The sequence below is a fragment of the Amblyomma americanum genome, chromosome 1 (genome assembly GCF_052857255.1).
Source record: "Amblyomma americanum isolate KBUSLIRL-KWMA chromosome 1, ASM5285725v1, whole genome shotgun sequence".
Taxonomy (NCBI): Eukaryota; Metazoa; Arthropoda; class Arachnida; order Ixodida; family Ixodidae; genus Amblyomma; species Amblyomma americanum.
Window position 1 is genome coordinate 167233840 of NC_135497.1, and position 27395 is coordinate 167261234.

Sequence of the window (27395 nt, forward strand, 5' to 3'; positions counted from 1 at the left end):
CATTCGGCTCACCGACCAGCACTGTGAATGTCGTCATAGTCAAGTTCGTTTATTATTCCACTGCGGCGAAGACAAACAATAAAGTCAAAATGGCCTCAATACGCTGGTGCGGCATCGTGCCAAAAAACAGGTGTTGTCGCAAATAAGCCGCCTGCGGCTGGCAGAAACTAGATCTGATTTGCTCTTTTTCCACGGCTTCCTTAATTGTTTCCACCGTTCAGGGCTCGGAATCTATGTCAAGGTTGCGGTCCCGTCTTCTATGTGAATTTAACGCTCCGTGCGCTGCGGGAATGCGACGCGCGAAGTGAAATTTAAATTTCTTCAGGCGCTAGCTCACCTGGAAAATGTAGGTCTCTTCGAAGATAGGATTGCAAGTCTTCTTCTTGCATTTCGTCTGTTGATACCTTCGCTCGTCGGGCAGTAGCTGGATCCTGCGACAGCGTACGTTCAAAACATTCCAAGCACTCTGAGAATCTTTTGTGCTCAGGTTGGCTACGGCCTGCTGCTTAGCAGTCAGCGTCGAATGCATCCGACGCGCAGCATGCGCGACAATAACTGCGAGTTTAGGATTCCGCTCAAGCTGCCACTTCACACGTAAACTTTATTGCAGATTACTGTGAGAGGGTCGCTTTCACAAAGCGCTTCATTTTCGAGATGTGGGGCGCGGGTTTTGTACATCGTGCAAGAGACCACCAGGCTGAAAACATCCACCGGAAGTTGTTGCCATGACAACAACCAGTGGGAGATGGAAAAAAAGTTATGCGTACAATAAGAAAGAAAAGGTAGACGAAGGCGCTATTATGATGCTGCAGAAATTCTTGGAATCGCTTCCAGCCATGCGCGTTCTATATACCATAACGCTCAGGGGCTTTCTTGCGGCAACTAATACTGCGCGCACGCATTTGTTTTAGCACCCATATGTTGTTTTTCCGCTGAGTCACAACCGGCATTACCGGAAAACACGCTAGGACCCTTCCTACGGCTATTTGGTAGTTATTGTAGACTGGGCTGTTTCTAGGTTTAGATTATTTGCATTCGGTACCGTTATTTCTTGGCACACAGCCACAGTTAGTACTTACAGAGTAGGGTATGAGCTCAAATCTTGAATTTTTTTCTTTTCACCCCGCTCAGCGCTGCATAAATAAGCAGCCACAAAGAAAACTGTTACGCTGGTATTTATTCGTCCCTTATAAATTCTTCAGAAATTCCTAGGAGCGAGCCTGCAAACATTTGCATCCGAACTTTTTAAATAAATGCAGCACGAAACGCTGCGGTACTTGCAAGCGCCACTTTGGTTTTCCTCACAAGTGTACCGGGTGCATCGTTGAAAAATTTGCATACAAGTCTCATAATGCTTTCTGACCTTCCGTCTGCAAGGCTCTTCTACTGAGAAACACCCTGTTTCAGTATTCTTCGGCGATGACAAATAGGTATTCGGGAAAAACGTTCGCAGAGAACTCTCGAGAGTCCGCCTGATTATCAGGGATTTTTTATTCCTACCTCTCATACAAAGGAGCCGACGCAAGCTGCACCTATTTTTTGTGCGCACGACTAATGAAAAACAGGTCGCGCAATTAGGAGGTAGTTATCCAGGACCTCTCGTAACTTCGAATGTGAGCGTATGTGGATAGTACAATTTTTATGAAACCGGACTTAGTTTGAGACAGGAAGCCGTTGTACTACTGCAACTTGACTTTCCATGGCATTAAGAAGCCCCTGGTACGGCGACCTCATATCAAGTAAAAGCAGGGATGTATGAAATCCGGTCACTGGGAAGTCATTTGTTGCAGTGTGGGGTACGCGCATTTCCACCCTAACGTCGTCGTCCTACTCTCACGGAGGAGGCATCGCTTGTCGGTAGCCGCCGCGGTGGCTGAGTGGTTATGGCGCTCGGCTGCCGGCCCGGAAGACGCGGGTTCGATTCCGGCCGCGGCGGTCGAATTTCGATGCAGGCGAAATTCTAGAAGCTCGTGTGCTGTGCGATGTCAGTGCACGTTAAAGAACTCCAGGTGGTCGAAATTCCCGGAGCCCTTCACTACGGCGTCTCTTATAGCCCGAGTCACTTTGGGACGTTAAGCCCCCATGAACCAAACCAAGCATCGCTTGTCGGAGGAATGACTACAGCTATTTAGGATATCGAATAAACACGACCTAGTATAACTTTTTTAGCATAGCTTTGTATAACAGCGTGCTGGCACGGCGCTGCCCGGTGATATTGCGCAGACTAGATGAAGACGCCAAGTGAAGGAACCAGACAGGACGTCCATTTGATTTGTGTCCTAGACGAGTGACGCAGCGGCGACATGTGAACATCTATCGCGGTTAAGTTGACGACCGCGCTAAACAAATACTCCACACAATTACACGCAAACTCGTGTCGTTAAATCTTGGGCGTATTGCATGCATAAGCGAGGCTTGTGTCGATGACACTGTTTTCTACGAAGCCGGTGGGACAAAAATAGGGCTCTCTGTTTTCCCCTTCCTCGCGACGAGGCTTCGATGCGTGATATTCAGGCGAGTCTCTCTGGGCCTCGCTCTGATCCCTACAGCCACCGAACTCCTCGACCTATAAGCGCTGCGCAATAATAGCAGCGACTAATTATGCGATTATGCGGCATAAGAGAGCGCGATAGACCCATATAGTGTGCGCGCGTTCATAAATTATTCAGTCTCCAGCTTATTACGTTAGCCCCACCGTATTTGATAACATCTTCTTCATTAGGTGCAAACATAGAGTTGGAACACCATACGAGCTGCTCGTCCAGAAATAATAAGCGCGCTCACCTTACATGTAGAGCAAATATTATTCGTTAAAATAGCTTCATTCTCTTTCTTGCTCTCGTTGTAGCAGCATTGTGCAACCGCGCTTGAGTAGGGAGATCAGGTACCGTATTTTCTAACAAAAAGGTAATGCTGCTGTCTGTTCAGCAGAGAAAAGGTAGGCTTTTTGCCCTCCTGCCTAAATTCAATACATTTGGGTGCCTTGTCATTTATAAGCTCTCTCTCTCTCTCACTCTCTCTCTCTCTCTCTCTCTCTCTATATATATATATATATATATATATATATATATATATATATATATATATATATATATATATATATATATTATAAAATCACCAAAGATTGAAGAAACATAACAGGATTTAATTCACGACGTTTCGGCTGGAGAAACAGCCTTTTTCGAGTGTTCCTCCAGCCGAAACGTCGTGAATTAAATCCTGTTATGTTTCTTCAATTTTTGGTGATTTTATAATATATTGACCAAATCACCTGCCAGAAATCACTTTTGATATATATATATATATATATATATATATATATATATATATATATATATATATATATATATATATATATATATATATATATATAATTTTTAGATCATTTTATGAAAGCCAGTCTCCTTCAAGACCGATATTTTTTTCCTACACTTCACTCTTCCTCCCTTTACAAACAGTGAAATAACTGCCAAGCCTGACAGCAAATTATTTAATAGTTATCAATTTTACTGGTCAATACCAACAAGCCACAAGCGAAGAAAGAGTGGCCGACAAAGGAAAGCAGTGAGCGCACAAGTAACAGCAGCGGTCTGTGTTCCATATTTCACAGCCGCGCCACCGGTGTCCTGAAGGGACGATGGCCGCATCGGATGTTGCAATGAGCCCTCCGCGCTTGAATACTGCAACGGGCATCACCGGTGCTCGCTCTCTATTTTTCGCTCCGCCCGAAGCATGCTGCCGGGCTTCATCGAAAAGAGGTCAGGTAGCCCTGCACCCTCTCCGTTAATGCTGCCATATATACAGGTTGCGGTTGGCGCGTCGGTCGAGACTGGCAGCTGTAGGCATGCGGGTTGCAGGCCACGACGATTGCCGACGACACGCTGCCCCCGCGAGTGCAGTGGTGGCAGTGGCCCCGCCGCCTGCCGGGACCGCCCTTTCGCCGAAGCGCGCGTATTTTCCTAGTCGATAAGAGGAACGCGGCGACACCGATCAATCTGACGCAAGCCGATGGCGAGAGGACGACAGGAGAAAGGTTTCGGTGGCGACGATCCCCAGATCTGGTCCGTCCCGAGGGTAGCGACTCTGCCCGAGAAGTTCAACGAGAAGCCTCCCGTCCGCGACTGCTTGGCAGAATTCTGGGTATAGGGACTGCCTTAAGTGGCGCCTGACGACAGCTGTGTACGCGAAGAAATTGACAAAACGCCCCCCCCCCTTTTTTTTGTGTCTCTGGGGCTCTGCGGTTATGAACAGACGCCTCGATTTGTTAAGATTGAGCAATGTAAACAGACCCTGCGATCATTTAATACAAGTTATAATACGAGTGGTAAAACTAGCAGGCCAAGAAAGTCAAGTTACTAGCGCTGGATGCGCTTACAGCCGTGTCGAATGCATGACTTGAGCGTTGGTAACCAGTCGACATTTTCGACTGCCGTGTGGTGCTTCGTGCCAGGTGCACATTTTTTTTATGCGTTATGGGCGCGGAGGATGGAGGCATACCCGGGTCCTTTCGTCAGACTCTGTAACAACATTATGGCTGCTATTATTAGACACATATAGTCGTACTAGACGCAGTGCACATTACAGATGAAATCGGCCGAACGTTTTGTGCACTTTTGAGAGACAGCTTGCGGCATTGTATACGTCGACCGTATGCATGCGCGTGACCTCCCCCGCGCGTCTGGATCTAAATTTTTAATGATTTATAAGTTTTCCTTCAAGCTGTTACTTTCTTAAAGCCCCTGCTTTCTCCAGGTTTTCTGTAATAAACACTCTTTGGTTGCTTATAGACTTATGTAATCTTCATGCGCGTGCAAATACTTATTTTTGTACTCATTCACTCTCACTATCTGTATTCTAAATTGTGCATTGGATTTGCGGTTATTTTTATTCGCGTAAGCAGAAATAGTACTAGGCTCAGTACAAGCGTTTTATCTATAGGCTGTTAGTGTTACGCCAAGCACCTCTGAAGACATTTTGGAATAAAAATACTAAAGGAACATCAAAATATTATGGACATCACTTGTGTGCGTTCTGAATGGTGGCCGAGCGTTTGGATGACTGCTATCGTTCACGTTCCTTTTTTTTATTTTTCCGGTTACTTATAGCATGGAAACTTCGTAAGACAGTTTATCAAGCCAGCAGATTAGTTACACACAAATCTGGGGCCAGCTTAACAACTATTGGCCTCGCTTGGAAGCGTGCGTACTCGCGTGAACAAAACAGATATACATGTCGGAAACAAACATTATGGCAACCATTTACGTAATTAACTGCGCTTTCTACTAATCTGGGGCAAGCGCCACGCGCAAAATCAAACACAAACACAACCCTCTCCCCATTACACGCACTATATCCAGGGGCTACGCGGACTGCCTCCAAAGCGGGGCGAAGGGGTAGGGGCTGCCCATCAGAGGCACACACACAGTGATGCAAGGCCCCCACGTGATGCCACTAATATCTAACACCTTACTCTACCTTCCTCGAAACTTGCTCCCTACCTCTTAGAAGAGCTGGATCGCTCCATTAAAAAAAAAAACACTGCGGCACCTCTTGCAGCTGCGCTTAATCCAGCACGTCCAAGGCGTTTCGGGAGAGGAGCGGTAAAAACATGGCTGGAGCGCCGGACTGGGGGTGGGGAAAACATTTGTCCCTGTCTCATCCCAAATAACCAGTCTCGCACTAGACGTATCCAAAGTGAGTGCGATCTTTATTTCAAACTTTCTTTTCTCTCGACGCACTTGGGGATGACAAATTATAATAGAGTTTAAAGCAAAACGGCAATGACTCGCGTGTTTATAATGCTTTCTTTGCAGTAGGCGATGGCGCAGTCAACAGGACGTAGGCGAGAGAGGAACTTACAAGCGACAGGGAAGTCAAAAGAAAAAAGTTAAAGAATAAAACACAAACCCCCGGGAACATATCGGTGGCACTCGATCGGCACTAAGCTGTATCCCCGTTAGGCGTTTTTGCGAAGGTTTCCTTCCATCAATCACGCGGACGTCTTTTCACTCCCTGTCGCGCGCCATCTTATCGTATAGCATATAAAAACTATTTCCTAGCAATATGCTGCAGGAATGCTCGAAACTTTTGATGAATGGGAGAAGGTTTTTTTATTCGCTCTTCTTTTAATAAACGATTTCTGCGAAAGAACCTGAATTGGCGCTCTTCCACGACCAACTGCGTGCGTATTCATCCGAGGAGCGTCGCATATTGCCCAAAGGACCGCTAAGCTAGCGTGGTCGCCGTCCGAGAATTAATGGAGAAAGCGTAATCGGGAAACAGGGGTTACCAGAGTGCGACCTTTGTCACCTTGGAAGCTCTTTGGAAAGGCGGCGCTTCACAGACCACTGCACCTCGTTAGGTACAGCCGTGGAAGCAAGCCTGCGCTTGGAATAAGTCTACGGGAGTTTTCTGGGTGCTTTTTTTTGTATGATGCGCAAAACAAATGAGAAGAAGGAAAAAAAAGCGGAGGGAAACCCGCGCTCAACTTCTGCCTGGCGGCACCTATGCAGTATTATCCTAATAATGCTTTCTCGAAGCAGGCAAAGCTGCTGGGAAAAAAAAAACATGCTTCTTGCACAAAAAGTGGGCAGGACGCCCTCTAACCCATTTTTATTTTCTGCACCAAGGCTGCGCTTTAGGCTGACACAAGCAGGGAAGTACAAAAAAATTAAACCTCCTCCGGCTTTCTTTCTTTTATTTGTAACCGCACACGTCATTTTCTTTTTCGATTTGGCCGTGGTCATGTGAATGATTGCTTTTGTGCTCGGTCCAGAAGGCAAGAGCTCCATCATCAATTTGCCACGGCAAAGTACTTGCTTTCTTGAGTAGCGGGCATCAAGAGAAAATCGACATCATTTCTGAGAAGACAAATTGACCGAACATTTGGCCACAGCTGGCTGAAAAAGAAAGAGAAACCCACAGAGAGCATGGGTCGTGCACTCTGCAAACGCAGCTTTCAGGTATTTCAGCGCACGATGCTGTGTTCGGCCCTGTTGGAGGCTGAAAACAAACAGCCCGCTTGCTATCCGGTAACGCACCGAGATTACTCACTAATTAAATTTGTGGCTCTGTTTTTTACGCTGCTGTGCTTGTGTTCGCGTCTTCGCGCATTTGTTTATTCTCTTTACGCGCGTTTCAAATAGAGAAAAAAAAATCAGCGTTTCTTTTTCTTTTATTCGCTCGGTGAACGCAGGAAGCGGGTCAGGATTAGGAGAATTTTTTTTTTTGCGGTAATTTTAAGTTCAAAAAGGGTCTTCCAGAAAAAAAAAGCAAGCGCAGCAGCTGCAGCTAAAGTTTCGCCGTGTTTCCGCCGTATTCTTTATCTTACCCAGGTTATATCCTGCGGGTTTTCGGCATTAGACTTTCTTTTTGCTTCCATAACTGCCGAAATACTAGCAGCTGAACCAATGACTGTATTAAGGACAGCTCGAATAGCGTACATACGGCAAAAATAAACAGACAGTTAGCCAGAGTTTCGATATCCATGAAAATGAACGAATGCTGGATGACATTTGCGTTGAAAGCGAAATCTGTCGTACACTGGTCACGTGAGTAAGGGATTCATAAAGGCGGTATTAAAGTCTCCTTACCCACATGTCATGCTGTTGTTTGGCCATTCCCTCCCACCTTGGGCTATGACGCCACAGTGACGGGCAGTGAGTCTACTCGCCTTGGCACATTCTGGGAGACGCGGAAAGAAATGGCGTTCGCGCGACAGTGCTGGAAGTTCCACATCATCTCTTACATGCGTGCACTCCTCAGAACGGTAGCAAGACGTGACGGCGTCAGCGAAGGCTTGCACATTAGTTTGGGCTCACGACGGGGATAACCGTACACACGCATCCGTGAAAAGCTGTCCTATGCTCAGCAGACATTTAAAACCCGCCGCACGCATTCCGTATGCTGCAGCAGTGGCTTAGCTCTCATGCACGTCGCCGGCCCTTTCAGTGCAACAACTGGTCTCTTTGACTCAGTGGCTATGGCGTTAGGCTCATGTGTCCATGAAATCATGAACGAAATCATGTGGGAAATCTTTGGCGCCTGTGCTATCGCACGCAAGGGTGCATCATGAGTCAGCAATTCTTCAGTCTCCGTGTCCCACGCCATGAGTTGGCGCATCTTACGTATTTCCTGAATGACCAGCCCTAGTGCCTTTACTTTTGGTGTTTTTTTTTCCTGCTTTGCGCAAGACTTTTTCACATGTATATATCCGTTCGCGCAATAAATGCATTCAGTTGCTAGTCAGCGCTCGTCTTTGTTCTCCTCTGCCCCGTTTGTTTAGGGATGTGTTCCTTCATAATGTTTGTGATGATGATCAATGCAATGTGATTAATAAAGTGGCTGGTAGATGAGGAGATCACGTAAGGCTATATAATAGTACAACTTCTGGAAAAGGGCAATACGGAACACTTTGATACGTGATGTCAGCGATCGAAGACGGGGATTAGATGTCATGGTAGTTATACTAGCTGTGCGGATGCAGTTAGCAAGAATAAAACGTACAGAGTTATTCTGGACCACTAGGAGATCAGTAATTATGTCTTCATGAGCAGGGTCCCGCACCAGTGTCGCGTACTCAATTTTGTATCGTATTAATGTTTTATGGCAGCAGTTTCAAGTTTGAAGGAATACAGAAACATTTGCGAGACGGAAGTAGCGCATATAATTATGCGCTGGGTAAGTTTAAATTAAGTTTAATTATGCGCTGGGTAAGATAAGTTTAAAAGTAATGCGAACGCCAAGGTTTTTATACGATTAAACTGATTCCAGCGAGATGTTATCAACCTAGTACGGCGATGGGGTGAATGCTTTACTAGATACACGCATGATTTGTACTTTTTATATTTAGCTGCATTAATAATTCCTTGCACCAGTTTCCTAAAGTGGTAAGGTCTGTATGAAGTATACGTATGTTGTTAGTGTCGTTTTTTTCTCAAAAAATGAAGCAATCATCAGGAGCAATCATAAGCAGATAGGTGAATATGAGAGTTCACGAGAAAGGGGAGATCATTAATGTAAATTAGAAACAATAGGCATGCAAGAGGCTGTGAGGAAGGATGCAGTTTGCTATTGTGAATTATATTTACTCCAACCAAGTTCAGAGCTGAACGTTGTAGCAGAGTAGTTCCGCACAGGAGTAAGCTGCCATATATAGGATTTGGGCTGCTTGTAATTTTTGTTCTTGTTGAAACAGCGATGCAGCAAGGTAAGTGATTTTTTTTTTTCGAAACTGCGCGTGAAATGTCTCAATCAGTATTCCTTATATGAACTGATGTGAAAGTTTAGCGTAGTATTTGGTACACTTGGTTAGCGCAGGCAGCACTTTACCAGCGCTCAGCAATTCAGCTCAAGAGACGTTTGCAGTTCCCAGGCAGTACATCATCTCACAACGTTTCTTCCGAGTACACGTCTTCTTGCCCAGCAAGATGATGATGGAGCGGAGAATGCTTGAGATACCCCTCTCAGTAGCTTCTGCAGTCACGTTTATTCATTCATCTTTTCTTAGCTGAATGTGTGCGTTACTGGCGGATGCACTTTTTCCTGATTTTACTTTCTCGTTGGCTTTCTCGCCCTCATGCGGTAATGTGCTGCTTGGCTGCGAGAGCAGAGTGTGTAGAAATTGCGTCGTTTCGCAGCCGTCAGTTACTGCGACGCCTCTTGTGCCAGCGCTCCATCTCTAGCCCCTACTACGACTTCATGACATGGCGCCGAAGCACACGCGGGAGGTTGGTGGGAATGCAGATAAGTTCGGTGTTATAGCGCCGGAAATTCTGTTCGTGCTTCAGTTTTAGGGAAAAAAAGATGACAAATAACAACCAGAAAATAAAAGTGTCAGCCTGTAGCATTCCAAGCGGTTTCTGTGTTTTCCTTGCTTGTTCTTCGCACGCTAGGCGGCTGTCAGGAATTCTTGAATTTACTAGCAAAAAAATTGTGTTTGGAAATATCTTCTAGGAACCGTATAAGCGCTTCTTCTAATCCGCAACTAATGAGTTCTGTGGTTTTAGTGTTGCAGTTTTCATCACCTCCTTTGTTTATCTTTTTTTGTACGGTAATATGCGAGGTCACCTTCCTCTTGTGCGCTTTTTTTTTTTTCTTCCTGACTTGCCAGCATGGCGTGTTGCATGCCTGAGGCGTAGAGGTGTTTCAAGAAATTAACTGACAGTCGCCGCATTTTAGAGAGCTTTACGCGTCTTCGCAGTCAAGCTGCTCTACGAATTGCCAGAGGTATTCATCAAGAAAAAAAAACATTTTTACCAGCAACCTTTTGAAGCGATGGATAATGACGGCTTTGCGAAGCAGGGAGTGCAAAAAAAAAAGATAAGTATTGCACGGGATGGCCTGCTTGAAAACTTAAGGTTAGTAAATTAGCAAAGGTGCAATAGAAAGAACATTGAGAAAGATGCATCTGGAAAAGCATCCGTTCGTAAAAACGCATCTCGACGTCAGCATCCTCACTACGCTCTTGCTCGCATGAGTCTGCGTTCCCGCTGAAAATGCTTACACATACGATGATCGTTTACATCTGTTGCAGTTACGAAGGAGTGATGCTAATGATCGGGGCCGCATTAGGAGCAGGTCGGTTAAAATATTATTTTCCCGGCGTCTGCGTTGGCATATAACTCGAACCATTCATTCACTGTCTGTCTTTGTCACTCTGTTCGCTGCGGTCCCAGACTAACTGAGCGAAGAGACGCCTTGTATACATCTGACGTTTGTTCAAGGACGAAGGGTTATGGGGTTCGTTCGTGTTTGCCACGATTCTCAAAAAGAGAGAGAAAGGGGGCACTGCCAACACGCACGTTCGATCGTACCGGTTCCTCGGAACGCTCGGGTAAACGATAAAAGAAAAAAAATAAAGCGGCTCTCCTGGTCGAAGCTGTCGCCTAGTCTATTCGCCGGTTCCATTTCGCAACATGTCAATTTCACGACGGCACAACCCGAGAACACGTCTTTTTCTTGTTAGAGAGCGCGTCCGATCCAGACAGATGGCGCTCGCGCTTAAAACGCTCGCGCGATTTACACTCGGCGTGGCTTGCACTCTTTCTCAACTTTAGTCAGCGCGCTGAACTGAGACGTTTATCTACATAGGAACAAATAACTTGGTAGGGCGCGTTTACCTGAACCGACTTTCCCCGTGAGCAATTGAATTGTAGCGCACCAGATTCACTTTCGCGCGTCGGCTATTTTCTCGTCTCCCGCAGGTAACCGTTTGACACAAGTCAATTTTTTTTGTGTATAATCGCTAGACAGTGAGTGCTCGGAGGGTCACGATTCGAATGTAGACTGTTGTCAAACGTAATACCGTGGATTCAATTTCCTATAACATTGTGCGGACAACCAAAGAAGGTGGCCGCCGAGGCACCGGGGTGCATTTCTCATGCGCAAATGAAACGAGCATGACAGCGCAGAACTACCGAGCCATCGACCTTTGCAAGTCGCATTTACCGCGAAACTCGGTTCATGCTGACCCGCCGACGCACAGATTGGAGTGAACACGAGAGAGCAGCGAGTACAGGCAAATAAAGTAGAAAAGACCAGGCGCTTCGTGACGACGGCCGTTGAGCAAACTAGCCCCGCGAACGCGACTGCGTGTGGGCCGATGTTCGAGCAATATAGCACGGTATGTGAAAATAGAAAGAATAAATAAGAGCGAACAAGAGGTAAGGGAACCTATTTTCATACAACAAAAACACCGATGAAGCGCATGTGAGCGTGTGTGAGCTTTCTTTCTGCAAGAGAGAAAAGACATGCATGCATCTGTCATGATGATATTGTCGCCGCAGTCATGTGTGCTCCTTTATTCGTGTCTCTTATTATTATTCTTGGTGCATGAGCAGCTTGCAATACGAGGACACGACAGGCTATCGTACAAAGGGCAAAACGCTTCTCTAGAACACGTTCTGGGTGTCTTTCGGGCTTAACACGCGATGACTAGTGACAACATTTGGTTAAAAATGGTCTGGATGTAAGCGTGTGCAGTTAAACTTATAGGGTTTCACCGTCATTTTGGGGCTTCCGGATCGCAGAGGGTTTGGAAGCTGCGGAACACACAGTTCGGTCGTTCTAGGCAAGTGTTTTGCTCTTTGTACGATCGGCTGTCAATAAGCGCTTAGGCTGCAAGTTCTGCGCACAAAACTCACAGGTCGAACAAAGCCCTACGCTGGAATATAAAAGAACGTTGCTTGCGCAGCTAGTGAGAAAGAAAATGACACTCTAGCATCGAGCATTTCGCGCGTGTAATTTTTGTGCCACGCTCGATTAATTACAGTTGATTGTTGACTGACAGAACGCTTGATTGATTGATTGATTGATTGATTGATTGATTAATTGATTGCTTGATTGATTGATTGATTGATTGGTAAAGAAACACTGCAGATTATGAGGCATGACACATAGCTTAAATCTATGGGTTAATTCGCCCCGCCTGGGGTTTTTCAACGCGCATCGGAATCTAGGGCGCTTCAGCATTGTGGTCTTTCATCCAAGTCAGGGTAATAAAACCCGCGAACTAGCGCTCAGACTTCTGATGCCATACCCACTGTGTCAGTGCCGTGGGTTTGTTTTTGTGGTCGCTGGGGGCAGTCGTCACAACATCGATGACAAGTTTAATCAACGAAAGAGTGAATATCGAAGGACGTTCTACAGAAGTGGCAGTTTGTGTTCGCAACTAAGAATGCACTCACCGGGCCCGGACCCAGCGTACCACTCGGCGTGTTTACTGCCTCCTGGACAATGGTCGTGAAACGCATGGGCGCCGAACACGCAAAGAAAGAGCTCGGAACATCTTTTGTAAGTGGAAGTGGACGCCCGTTACGCCCAGCAGGCAACATTTACATTCGTCGCACGTGCGCCTTGGCGGCATTCTCATGTTAATGCCGAGGTTCTGAGCAACGCGTGGGCGACAGCGCACTGCCAGTGCAAATAAGGCTTTGCTTACTTTCTACGGCGCGGTTCCCTCGTTTGCATTCCTTCCTTGCGTACTACAACTAACAAGCATGATTGAATATTGTGCGAAGAAACGTGATTTAGCACGTATCACGAAGTTGCGAGAGCACACTCCTCCGGTGCTTCATTTCATCGAACTATATCAGTGCATTCGGTTCTGATAACCGCCAGCTCCCACTGATTTCACCCGGAACAAGGCAAGACTAAAAGTGTAATGCTCATCCCAGCGTCAAAAAATGCGTTGTCAAAACCTGCTCGTCGCAAGACCAAGCAAAGAAATCTTCGTAGAGCAGCCGTTACCCGAAGCTGGCATCACTCGAAGTGGTCACGCGAACCACTTCGTGCGCATTTACGCTTACTTATCCGACACCATTGTCACCCACTGACGATGATTCTGAATGAGCGGCCGGAATTTCAAGTGCATTCCGCTGCCATCAGTCTCAAATACAACAGGCTATGCGCTTCCCTAACATTCCGTCAAGCCACTGTGGGTGATGGCTGAGCTTTTTCCGGTATGCCTGCGTGTTCCCGGAATACTAAAGCAATCCATGATGCCAGTCAGCACACTGAAACAACTTGCTCTGGCGTACATCTGGTCAGAATATCAGAACTACGTGCACGTATACACTGACGCATCTGTGTCACCAATTGCATCAACAGCAGCTATGGTGATACCTAATCGGCAGATTACTCTAAAATTCTTTCGACATATTTCAAAATCAACCGCTGCTGAGCTTGGGGTTGTTCGGGAAGCGATTCGGCACATCTGTAAGGAACCACCTCAAGACTGGTGTATATTGGCGGACTCAAATCCTGCGCTACAAATTTTAGGCCGTCTTCTACACCGCACCGCCTACCAGTCTCTGGCAGTAGAGATCACTAAGCTTCTTTCATCTGCTCAAGAAAAAGTTCACCGAATAGCAATTCAATGGATTCCTGGACACTGCGGGCTCAATGGTAATGAGAGAGACGATGCTGATACAAAGAACGGTCTTTGAAATGGCCTCCGGACAAATGTGTCTTTCTCAAGACCGGACACCACTTGTCTTCTCTTGGGCTATGTGAAGAGTGCGACGGCCAAATACTGGGCCTATCTAGACACTCGGCACATCCAACTTAAAAGACTTGATCCGGAAGTGAAATTTTGCGTCCCGCGTGGCATTCCGCGGCTTCATGCATGCTTGACGCATCTACTTCGTTTAGACGTCTCTTTCACGCGAAAGTACCTACATTTAACTGGACTAGCAAACACCCCGGACTGTTTCACTTGTGGCATAACCGAGACTGTGCAGCATGTGTACTAGTGGCATGTCGTGTATATGCGTGCGAAAGGCAACGCTGGCCGCTTCCTTTGAAGTGTTAGACTGCAGACCACTCTCGGAAGATTTACTGCTAGGCGCTTGGCCTCAGAGCTGGAAATCAGTCCAAGCAATGCGGGCGTTTTTCCTTTTTTTTTTTTTACTGACACGGGCCTAGGCTCGCGGTTGTGATGCCATCAAATGTGCGCGCACATATTCTCATCTCTCTTCTCTCTTCTCAGCGCCTGCTTCCCAAAAACTTAATCTAATGGTATACACAGAGCGCCTACCACGTTGCCGGGGTGAAAGCAATACCATAATCCCTCGTTGGATGGAAGTCCCTTCATTCGAACCCTGAGGGTGGTCCCGATGCAAGTGTAAGCATTTTAGACCGGAATATTCGAACAAGACTGGCAGCGGACCTCGCTTAGTATGAAGGGCGGACGGAACCTCGAGGATAAGCGTTGGGGGATCGCAAAGAGTGATCTTCGTAACGAATCAACAAGGCAGCGAAGTTGACTCTATCTGGCTACGTCATCTGCTTTGTGTAATTACGTCGCCACTCGATGATAACCGAAACCATCACACAAAGATGATGCCAGCTGCCCAAGGAAATCTACATGATCTAGTTTTGTCTTATCTAAGCTCGGGACATAAATCAAGCAGCAGAGAACAAGTAAGGAGAAAGATGCGGGATTGAGAAATTACTGGCCAGTTGTGATAAGCCTGGATGACTTTTTCTTCTGTTTGGATCTGCACCAAACCTTGGCCATTTCCCCACCCTGGGTATGTGCAGCGATGGCGTAGAGGTACAGCGTCCGCCTTGCGTGCAAGAGGACCGGGGCTCAAATCCTGGTGACGCGCAATTCTCCACCGGGCTTGAAAAAAAAAATCCGCGTGTCGATGGAATTGCAAAACCAGGCCTGGTGTGCGGCCTGATCTCGGTGACCAGAACCGACAACGCACTCCCTCACCAAAGTAGGATTTGGCCACCCTGGTGTAGTACTTGGCCAAAACCTTCTATGAAGAAACCAATTAACTCTCGGCCCTAAGGCCCCAGCGGCTTCGGAGCAACTGACCACGGCGACGGTCAGACCTGTGACGCAGCGGAGGGTGCTAAGAATCTCTGGCTCCGGACAGGCCGCCATTGGAATCTGAACCTGGCAACGTTTAACGCTAGAACTTTATCTAGAGAGGCTAACATAGCAGTGCTGTTCCAGGAACTAGCGGGCATTAAATGGGATGTCCTAGGGCTTAGTGAAGTGAGGACGACAGGTGGAGGCGTATACAGTACTAAATGACGGGCACATACTGTGCATTCGCGGATTAGCGGATAGACGAGAACAAGGTGTGGGATTCCTCATTAATCAGGATATAGCTGGCAACGTAGAAGAGCTCTATAGTATTAACGAGAGGGTAGCCGCTATTGTAATTAGGCTCAATAGGAGGTACAAGCTGAAAGTGGTGCAGGCCTATGCGCCTACATCCAGCCATGATGACCAGGCAGTTGAAAGTTTTTATGAAGACGTGGAATCGGCAATGAATAAAGTAAAATCACAGCACACTGTACTGATGGGCGACTTCAATGCGAAGGTGGGCAAGAAGCAGGCTGGCGACCAGGTGGTATGCGTCTATGGGATAGGTTCTAGAAATAGCAGGGGAGAGTTATTAGTTGAATTCGCAGATAGAATTACATTACGGATCATGAATACCTTCTTCCGCAAACGAGAGACCAGAAAGTGGACCTGGATGAGCCCCAATGGTGAGACTAAAAATGAAATCGACTTCATATTATGCGCTCAACCTGGCATCGTTCATGACGTGGCTGTCCTCGGAAAGGTGCGCTGTAAGGACCGCAGAATGATAAGGTCTCGAATTAGCTTAGACTTGAAGAGGGAACGGAATAAGCTAGTGAAGAGGAAGTTCATTAACGAGCTACCGGTAAGAGGGAAGGTACAGGAGTTTAGGATAGCGCTGCAAAACAGATATTCGGCTTTAACTGAGGAAGACAATCTTGATTTTCATACAATGAACGATAATCTGATAGCCATCATTACGGAGTGAGCAGCAGAAGTAGGCAGCAGAACAGTTCGACAGGATACCGAAAAGCTATCTCAGGTGAGAAAATATCTAATTAAGAAACGCCAAAGCATAAGGGCGTCTAACCCTACAGTCCGAATAGAACTGACAGAGCTATCGAAGTTAATAAATAATTCAAGGTAGCCGACATAAGGAAGTTTAATATGGAGAGAATCGAGCATGCTCTAAAGAACGGAGGTAGCCTAAAAGCGGTGAAGAGGAAACTAGGCATAGGTAAAAACCAGATATACGCGTTAAGAGACAAGGAGGGCAATGCCATTAACAATATGGATAAGATAGTTAACGTAGCCGAAGAGTTCTACACAAATCTGTACAGTAGCCAATGTAATCAGAGCGCTAATGAGAGAGACAGTAGCGCACAGAAATGCGTCATGTCGCCTGTAACAAAAGAGGAAGTAAAGACAGCCTTACGAGCAATGGAAAGGGGAAAAGCAGCTGGGAAGGATCAGGTAACAGCAGATCTGTTGAAGGATGGGGGGGGGGGGGGGAGATCGTGCGAGAAAAACTAGCCACCCTGTATACGCAATGCCTAATGACGACCTCGACCGTACCAGAAGCTTGGAAGAATGCAAGCATTATCTTAATTCATAAGAAGGGAGACGCCAAGGACTTGAAAAATTACAGACCGATCAGCTTACTATCCGTTGCCTACAAGGTATTTACTAAGGTAATCGCTAATAGAGTCAAGGCAACCTTAGACTTTAATCAACTAAATAATCAGGCTGGCTTTCTTAAAGGATATTCCACAATTTATCATATTCACACCATCAATCAGGTGATAGAGAAATGCGCAGAATGTAACCAACCTCTATATATAGCCTTCATTGATTACGAGAAAGCATTCGACTCAGTGGAAACCTCAGCAGTCCCACAGGCATTGCGTAATCAGGGTGTAGAAGAGCCTTATGACAAAATACTGGAAGATATATATATATAGCAACTGCACAGCTACTACTGTCCTCCATAAAGTCAGCAATAAAATTCCCATAAGGAAGGGCGTCAGGCGAGGAGACACGATCTCGCCAATGCTATTCATCGCCTGTTTACAGGAGGTATTCCGAGGCCTAAATTGGGAACAGCTGAGAATAAGAATAAATGGAGAATACCGAAATAATCTACGATTCGCTGATGGCATTGTCTTGCTGTGTCACTCAGGAGGTGAACTGAAAATCATGATCAATAAGTTAGACAGGCAGAGCAGAACGCCGGGTCTAAAAATTAACATGCAGAAAACCAATGTAATGTTCAACAGTCTACCAAGGAAACAGCATTTCACAATTTGCAGCAAGGGCCTGGAAGTGGTAAAGGAACATGTCTACTTAGGGCAGCTATTGGCCGCTGATCCGGATCATGAGAGGGAGATAACTAGAAGGATAAGAATGGGGTGGAGCGCATATGGCAGGTTCTCTGAGGTCATGAATGGCAGTTTACCAATTTCCCTCAAGAGCAAAGTGTACAACAGCTGTATCTTACCGGTACTCACCTACGGGGCAGAAACGTGGAGGCTAACGAAAAGGGTTCAAGACAACACAGCGAGCCATGGAAAAGAAAATGATAGGTGTAACGTTAAGAAACCGGAAGCGGGCAGAGTGGGTAAGGGAACAAACTCGTGTTAATGACATCCTAATCGAAATCAAGAGCAATGAATGGGCTTAGGCAGGGCATGTAATGCGAAGGCAAGATAACCGCTGGTATGTTAGGGTAACGGAGTGGATTCCAAGAGAAAGTAAGCGTAGCAGGGGGCGGCAGAAGGTTAGGTGGGCGGATGAGATTAAGAAGTTTGCAGGCAAAGGGTGGATGCAGCTGGCAGATGACAGGGTTAATTGGAGAGACATGGAAGAGGCCTTTGCCCTTCAGTGGGCGTAGTAAGGCTGATGACGATGATGATGCTGCTGCTGATGATGATGATAATGGGTATGTGCCATCGCTTCTGGGGGAACAACAGCAACAGGCGAAAGGAAGTAGTACTGGACAGCGACCACAAGTGAAGTAGGTGGCCATGCAGTTGCTTTTTCTTTACTTTCTTGCAGGCCATTGCTAACGGGAACAAATTATGCACCCGCAGGCCGACGTGTATGTGCAACTAGCACAAGAATGCTAGAATGGGACGTGGATAGAGCGGCGGCAAATACATAGACATGAAACGCGTCAAGGCATTGAAACAGGCTCTGCTGCCGCCTGAGAAAGGTCATGCTAGGGTCGATGCCGCAGTTCTGTGTCTTTTAGCAATGAATATGAATGATTTTACGTTGCCAATGCAGTGGGCGTCCACTTTCTTCAGTGTGCGTGTGTATGTTATGGCAATCAAGAATTCTTCTCGTCCTATTGAGGCTGCTTTCAAGCCACACTGATGTGATCAAAGCACCGCTTGAAGCCAAGCTGTTTTGCCGTCCAGATGACTTTGTTGCGAAGAGAGTTTGTTGAACGGTCAGTAAGGCTCACTTCGTAACAACACGCCAAACACTTGGCTGAGCAAAACGGGCTTTTCTACATACAACCGAGTAGATTCGGGTTGTGAAAACACTAGGAGCGAACGGAGTAAAAACAAAATGAGAGTTTCAAGAGCCTACGCAACGCGCTCGCATTTGGCAACACTTGGGAGCAGCTGACGATACTCTATTTGAGTATGAAATAGAGGGCATAAGGTCACGGACCGCGGTAACCACACCGACCTCAGCCGATGGATCAGTGTCTGCGCATGGGGCATTCACAAAGCCGCACCATCCTCACGAAACACAATATCATGATTCGTTAAAACGTCATGTCGCTCACAAAGCGTAGCCTCGTCAATACTCAACTATAAGCCATGAAGGTGTACTCTGCTTTTTTATTCATCATCGGATTGTTAAATCATTCACAAATATTTTCTTTTCAAACTTCAGTGTTTACAAAGGAACCGGCGTAGCTGTGTCAACTGCAGGCAACAACTAGTCGTGTTCATGCCTCCATTTCATGATAAGAAGCCTCCTCCGGACACGACACTCTAGAAGCTTGGCGTTCGCTATTTCGGACGCGCTCTGCTTCCATAGCGCTGCGCGGAACCGCACCCGCAGAACACAGGGGTGCTCGGTAGGCGAAAATGTGTTTTTTTTAAATCTCTGACGATCCAACACGACTTTATTTTACACTTTGCGCCCCGACCTTTCAAGTTCAAATCTCGATATTAAAGTGCATGCATTCGCGACTGTGCACCGCCGCCACGCAGCGAACGTGCGGGGCATGATCATCGCCATCGCTGCTTCTGATCAACGCTACAGCGACAGCAGCTCATGCAGGCAGTCGTATTTCACTACTTTTTTTAGTCCCCCTGCCTATAGGAATGTCTTCTGCGCAGTCCTTTCTGCTGAAACAAATTGGTGGGATTACGACAGCACGAAGACGTTGAAATGCTGCGCACTACGCTGACACCGCTTCTTTTAATGCGGCATATATATGAGCGGAGATGCCCACCAGAGTGATTCTGCTAGAGCTGGTCTCGATAAGTTCATGATTATTCGCGTCTCTTGAGCATTCGTCGTTCGCCCTGCTGAGGTCAGCGCACCATTCGTGTGTTCAGAGCAGCAATCCCAGCGCCGAGGCACTCTTGCCCTGAACGTAACGCCTTGTCTCATGCTACGCGGCAAGAGAGAGAGCAATGTGTTCAATGGTGCACAATTCGGTCGCTTTGAACAGCTTGCTTTAGCCGGTTGAGAAATATCAGCTCATAGCACGTGTCGACTTTCGAGCACAGGCCTAGAAGGAGCCTGCTTTATAGACTTGATTGGAGGCGTAAATTCGGCGTGAGAGGGATAGGTGTATGGCTTTCCTTGCCTCTGTGGTTATTTGGGCGGGCAAGTAGTGGATCCTCAGCATAGTACACGGGGCTAAAAATATAACGGAATACCTCGACCTCCAAGTATCAAAGTTCATGGCGAGTATACTTTGGGTGTGGTATACATCTACTGAAGGGAGTTTTCGGGCCCACTTGAGTCTTCTGAAACGACATGCTCCTGCGTCAGTTCGGCAGAGGCATTATTTTTCTTATCTGCTTTAAAACGCCTCAACATAACTTCTGTTACAAATGACATTTGCAATGCTTCAACTGCATCCATTTTCTCTCGAGCTGTACATTTTCTTCAGCGGTGGCCAGCACGCCTCTAGCGGGTGATAATATAACCTCCGGGTGATTTATTGTTTTTGCATACCGTGGGTGTGTTATGACATTGCATATTTTTTATCTTTAAGTTAAATGTGTGTAAACAGGTGTGGCTGACGCTATGAAAAGCGCAGTGATGGCAAAATTCAGAGAAAAACATTGTTTTTCCCTTTTACTACATGCAAGAATTGAAGAGACGCAAAAGACTAATCACTTTCAAGTAAGTGACTAATGCACATTTCACTATGTTTACCTCAGTTTAGCTCTACAAAGGCAAAACTCTACGCGAGACCGTTTTGCTTATTCGAAGGCGGCACCAGCTGCGCGTGTGCTGGACTTGGCGCATGCCCGAAACTTAACGCTCACCTTTCCTTTAGCTTTCGCTACTTCTGCATCGCTCGAAACCTTAAGACGGATCCACCGATCGATTTGAAACAAGAGCATAGCGTGTCTTCACAGAGAAATTCGCAGACATCTGTTATCCGTCAGTAGAAAACGAACAGTGTTTTTGCGAATCATTGTAATCAAGTCAAGGCGCGCTAACCTCACATGTCGGACTATGCAAACTTTGTGTTACGTAGTAGCTGAACGGCTGGGATGTGCTCAGCAATGGCTGCTTTTTGTCCGCTCTACAGACGTGGTCCAGATCACAGTGTGCCTGCTGTTGCCGTTCCCTGCAGCCACTGTATGTAAATTACTGACGTCCTAATAACAACGACACACAAAAGCACAGCGTTTTTTGAGGAATTTTTTTGCAGTAAAAAGTATCTAGCGGATTGCTCCAAGTCTTAATATATATAATTATAGGCCAACGTGTATAACCTCTCGCCAATGTAAACTGTTCTGACTGGAGCAGCTTCCCTGAAGTGACAGACAGGTAAATATTTCTTTAATTAGCTCTGCTACAACAAAGAAGGCTTCCACAAAGAAGAAATCTTTTTTTTTTCTTCTGAAAAGATTGTCATCACTAACCAATGCAAAAGAAGCGCACCCGTATCACGAAAAGGCAAGAAAGTTGCCAAAATCCTTCTATGAAAACAGTGTGAAGCCCTGCTTGCATCCGTAGTGTTGCTGTTTACCGGCATCTGTATTTGAATACCATAAATGTCTGCACGTTTGAAGTGTCATTAACTAAGCTTCTTTTTTAGCCTGACCTGTCTTGATAGTTCTGCTGCCTGAGGCATTGTTGACTAGGAACGCTCATACGCACAAATTAGTAATCCAATGAACTTTCGCTGACAGCTAACGCGCTACCACATGCGCCCGGTGACCACGACGTGTCGGATCCCCGAGTACGGTGTCCGGGGCTCACCTGACGAAGGGGTCGCAGCAGTTGACCGATCCGCAGACGCGCGAGGGCAGGTTGCGGGCCTTGATGACGCGGAGCTCGAGGCTCTCGCGGGGGTCCTCGTACTGCAGCGAGAACCAGATGCGGCCGCGGTGGCTCTCCGGGAAGGTGCGCTCTTCGCCGTCATCGGCGCCGTCGGCCGCCGTCACCCGGTACAGCTCGGGGTTGAGGCCGCCCAGCAACGAGGTGGCTGCGCCAGCAGCGCCGCGAAGCGAGAGAGACGGTCACAATCGGCATCACCACACCCGGGTCACACATAGCGAACTGGCGTTTCCGCAAGTATGAATCCGCCTTTGCTCTAGCAGGGCAGCCCGGAAGGGCCCTCTGTCGAGAGGGAGTGGAGACAAGGGAAGAATGAGTCGTGCTCCGCTTTAGAAAGACGTCTCCTGCCGTCGGGAAAATGTAAACTTTCTGGAAAAAATAAAATAGACAGACAAGCTTGCGCGACGAGCAAATGGCCGGAGAACGTGGAAAAGGCTACACTAGGTTGTCTCCTGCAGCGACAACATCGCCTTGATCTGAAGCCACCTGTAGCGCGGGCATACGTGACGGTACGCCTCGGCTCTGACTTTAATAGCGATAAAAAAGGTTTTGTTTGCGACCTCTCTTGCAGCGGCTGAAAGCAAAGCGAAGCATTCTTCTCGCATGCCATATGGGCGCATAGTGCGTACAGGGGATAACTTCATATTCTTTCGCAGACTTATTTCTGTCGAACCAGTCATGGATTGTATTTAAGTGTCCGCATTCCTTCCAGCAGAGGCGCTGGTGTTATTAGCTTCCTTGCGTGCTCAAAGAATGCAATCACTAGCCTTTTCACGGCGAAACCATTTATTGCATTCCGCGTTGTTACCCGGGCGTCGAGAACAGTTCAAAGCTGCAGATTAATCACGCAAGCAAAGGTGGGAGCACGTGGGAGATAGACGCGTGGGAGAACTTTCTCAGAAAACAGATTATTAGCGACCGTATTCGAGAACGTCGCCACAATACACCGGGCAAACACGAAAGTCGACATACATGCAGGTACTCCCGACTCAACCTGGTCTTAAAAAAAAAAATAGCGCCTTCTATTTTTTTTATGGGACTATGAAATTTTACTCCTATTAGGATTAATTAATAAGAATATCCTACTAGCCACACTGCGGAACACGAAGTTAGATCAAAGGTCGCCTTGTTAAATATAGTTAAGCCTGAAAGCTTGGGTGATGTACGCCGCTCGAATGACGCTCTGACCAAGGTCTCTTCTGATAGAAGTGCAGTTAAGGGAACCCATGGGAAAAGTTTTGCTTTTTTACTGTTAAAAATTTGCGCGGCGACCCCCTTGAATGATTCACTGTACTCAGCTTTTCTCCCCATTTTGCTCTTTAGCACCTTTAAATTGAAGGCACTGTTTTTATCCTGGCTGAAATAGAACGTGCAGAGGTAAAAATGTCGGCGTAGCAGACAGTGTGCAATAACTCTCCACGCGGCGTATAGCCCTCTTCTTGATGGCTCGCCGAAAGATGCAAAGGGCGCATTCATTTGCTCAACATTGCGACCATGGTTTCACCAGTCTGTATTAGAGGTTGTATGGCTACGCTCTGTTCAACCAGTAAGGAGTCTTTTATTTATGGATCCTCTAATACTCAGTTTATTCCTTTACTTACTCCTGAAATTTTGGCGCACGATTAACTCAAAACGAATTTCGGTGCCCTTCTTTAAAACGCAGAACATCGCATTGGACGACTAAGTGATGAGAGACAGACAGCAGGGTGGGGGTGACACAGTTTCGGGCCTTGCACGCGCGCGAGGTGCCCACGTTAGACAAGGGACCTTGAAAGCCGCCGCAGAAGCTGCGCTCCCAAAGCCTGCCTCGCACTGGCGGCGGCCAGACTGCCGAACAGCACGGGCATGCGAGGGGCAGCTGGTTTGCGTGAGCGAGCCAATTTGCAGCGCGCAGACGTCGGCGCCATCAATTCTCCTTTGCTGGGTCTTTATTTCGCAATCGCAGCGCTTTGCACTGCGCCAGCCTTTGGTGAGCGGCCGAACACCACGCAGGAGCACTTTCGCTCAGCGGTTAAGTTAGCACCCGGCGCCGATGCTAAATTGACTAGTAGCGTCCATTACGAATAACGAAGCATCTTTCGCCTTTTTGTTTTCCTTTTTGAACTCTGCAGCAGGCGCGAGCGAGCGCACTTTCAAATGACCACTTTTTAGGTGGGGAACTCAATCTAAATATAGCCTCTCCTTACTTGCACTCCGGCTTGGTAGCACTGAGTAGTGGTCTGTCGTTATGAATACAGCATTGCGGCCGAGCACACTACAGGATATCAACGGCGAGCTGTATCTTCCGATTCGTGCGACTGTGTTAACTCTTTAATGTGCTATAAGCGCGCCGTTAATAAGATTTTTTTTTCCAAACTCGAATTCGAAGAAAGCCAGAACACCTGCTCCGGCACTGCTTGTGAAATTTGCATCGCATATGTGAAAAATTACCTCATTGTGAAATATTGCCGACAGCATACGTAATAAGTTGCCTCTAGTCACTTCTACAGGCACAGCGTTTTCCCTGCCGGCTGCTGGTCGAAGCGCGAAAATTCTATGAAGCCACCCACCACGTCATGGAAAAGGGGACAAAACGTTATTTACGCAAGACAGCGCGCTTTTAGTAATCCTCCCCAACGTATAGCTCAAGATAAACACCGAGTGAAGCGCAAAAAAACACACAAATTAATGACCGTGCAGTGGCGCGGCTGCCACGTGTAAGCCCCCGGCAACAAAACAGCGCAAAACGGAAAACAAAGCACAGCAGCCCGTCGGAACGTTTACTCAGCACGATGTGCTCGCAGGAAGGCGGCGCGGATGTGGAAGTCATTAACAAGCCTCGCTTTCACCGACTCTGATTTAGTGAAAAAGAAAAAAAAAGTTCGAAGGTACGGCATTTCCCAAACTATACGGCAGCGCACAGCGCGAGCACAAGTTAAATAAAAAAAGCTACGCATAGGAAAACATAATAGCACAAAAACAAGGAGAAAAAAGAGGAGGGCTGCCCGCAAACCGGTGTCCTTGGGGCTCGTCTCTGTAACCCAGAAGCAGGGCCCTTAATGAAAATGCGTTCGTGTGTGTAAGCGAATATAGACGTACGTGTAATATACCGGCCGCGGTAGATTAGCGGCTAATGCGTTTTCCTGCTGAGGACGAGGTAGCGGGTTCGTATCCGGCATCCGCGACTGCATACTGATGGAGCCAAAAGGCAAAAAAAAATAAAGCTCGTCTAGAGGGATTTCGGTGGAAGGTAAAAAAAACCCGAGGGAGTCGAAATTAATCCGGGGCCGAAGCTGAACCGGCGCGCCTCCCAGCCAACTGTGAAGCAATAGCACGTTGAAATCCGGTCAAGAAAAAAGAATATACACGTTCTCTGACGGGCAGAAACCTGAAGAGGAAAATTTCAACTTCGCCTCGGTCGAGGCGAAGCCGTGCAGCCTGGGGATCAGGAGCGCAGCGCGGTAGCAGCATTCACAAGTTCGCTGCTAATTTCCTAACTACATGCGTACTCTCTGAAGCAGTTGGGTGACTTCACTGCTTCCGTTATTTCTCCTGTGCCCAGCAATGCGTCGACATACACAGCACATTAATACTACACGAACGGTATCCAACGGTTCGTAAAATTCCTCGCACAACATTCTCGTGTTTAAAACCGGCTGCGTGCAAGATATGTCAGCGGCTTCCTTTTTTTTTTACTTTTTTTGTGTTCCTGCCCGTAACAACAAACCACGCAAAAGGTAGTCTGTAATATCCTCCTAGAGTGAGGGGCGCAGCGCAGCCAGGCTCGCATAATAGAAGAAGAAAAAAAACAAGCAGCGCGCATATGATGCCAGGTTGTGAGGAAGACGTATATATGAAGCAGCCTTATTTCCAGCAAAACGTAGTCATCGTGGTGCGCAGACGCCGCCAAGTTATCGTGCACCTAATGGAAAACATGGGCAACGTGGGGTGGGTGGGGGGAGCCATGTTTGTTGTGGGGCTCCTTTTAGTTTGGAATACACGCGACGGGTAAATACAGTTGCTCCCGGCTTAATTTGAAGCGGATGAAGGCAAGCGAGAAGAGCGAACGCGCCGGTCCCGCGAGGAGATGGTGCGGCGTCGTGTCAGTAATCTCATTACGCGGTGTGTATCGGCAGCTTGCACGGGATGTGGCACGAACACGGTGCTCGTGAGAGCAAGCAAAGGGCAGAAGGCAGGCACCAGCTGTTCACTTGCGAAGAAGCAGACAGCGAGAAAAGGGGATGGGCCGGAACGGCTTCTGCCTTTTGCCAGTAAATTCATCGCCAGCGCAAGAACGCGGATTCCAAAAACGGCGTACGACGCAACAAAACAGGCCTGTACGCGTAATCTGAAGTAACACAAAGGTGCAGACGTCTCTGGGCTTCTCCTCGTTTGTATGTAGAAAATTCAAGTTACCCAATTTTAAATCACCCGCTTTGGAGTGAATATCACGGTTCTAAAAACGTTTACACTCAGCATTTGTCCCTGAAGCTCGCTGTTTACGGAACAGAGCGCGCCCTGGGTGCTCGTGAGTGAAGTTTTCCCTCAGACGTCACCTGTCGCTGCCGAGGGCTGCTGCTCTTGTCGTCTGTGCCGTTCAGTAAAAAAAGAAATGAATAATGAAAACGTGGCAATCAGCCAACATGTAACCAACAAAACAGAAATGAACGGCAACTTCGAGTCGCACAGAACGATGGGTGCAGGAGCGGTGAAAAGACGACAATGGCGACATGAAAATGGCGACTATGAAGGACAGTTATTAAAACGAAGGATGTCGCGATTAAAAGCACGCTCTGACACGCCCACTCGTAATGAGGGCTGCCTTGGTTGAAACCTCGCAACAAAACTGCCTTGGGATCTTTGGGCACCGAAAGCGATGTATTGTCGCGTTCATCCACTGTCCTCGTCCAAACACGGTCGCCACGGTCTAGAGTGGACGAACGCCTTTGAACTCTGGACCAGTGTTTCACAGCAAATGCGTTGATGCAGCAGATGAGGCGAGCGCGATGACGGGAAACGAATCTCTTTACAGATAGTACAAATTAGCAAACAAGAAAGGAAATAATCTCAACACCAATTTCACAAGACAACATCCAGAAGCAGTGGAAGATTATCAACCCATTTTTAAACAGATCATCAACTAATTCCGCTACAACAATGATCCAATCTGTTAATGTCATCCGCGACAATTCATCTAGAACTGCTATATAGCATTCATCGAAACATTTTTCTAAAGCCCAGTCAGATCCTTTGGGATCGCATCAACAGGAATACGATTGCTTGCCTTACAGTTTTTATCTGTGTTCTGTGTCTCCTCATGAAGTGTCCAATGGAATATTTAACCCCTGGAATCGATTACTTTTACCCTCCTCATATTAAACGGATTGCTCCATCTAGCTGCCATGTATTTTCGCATATAGTTTAGCCTTATTTTAAAAAAAAACTATATTCCCTCGCGCACTACCAAAAGGCAATATTATTCCACATCATAAGCGGAGTGAAAAAAGTTTACTTTCCAACTATCGACCAATCGGGGATTTGCCAT

At 47.0% G+C, this 27395-nt stretch overlaps 1 protein-coding gene across 1 annotated transcript in view; it reads right to left on the bottom strand.

The window, feature by feature from the left end:
- Positions 1 to 27395, bottom strand: part of LOC144114146 (synaptotagmin-15-like) — a 215223-nt gene that overhangs the window by 43748 nt on the left and 144080 nt on the right. The window contains exons 4-5 of the mRNA XM_077647664.1: positions 21794 to 22019; positions 338 to 431 (exon numbers count right to left, since the gene is read on the bottom strand). Coding sequence (XP_077503790.1) covers positions 338 to 431; positions 21794 to 22019 — 320 coding nt within the window. The remainder of the gene's footprint in view (positions 1 to 337; positions 432 to 21793; positions 22020 to 27395) is intronic.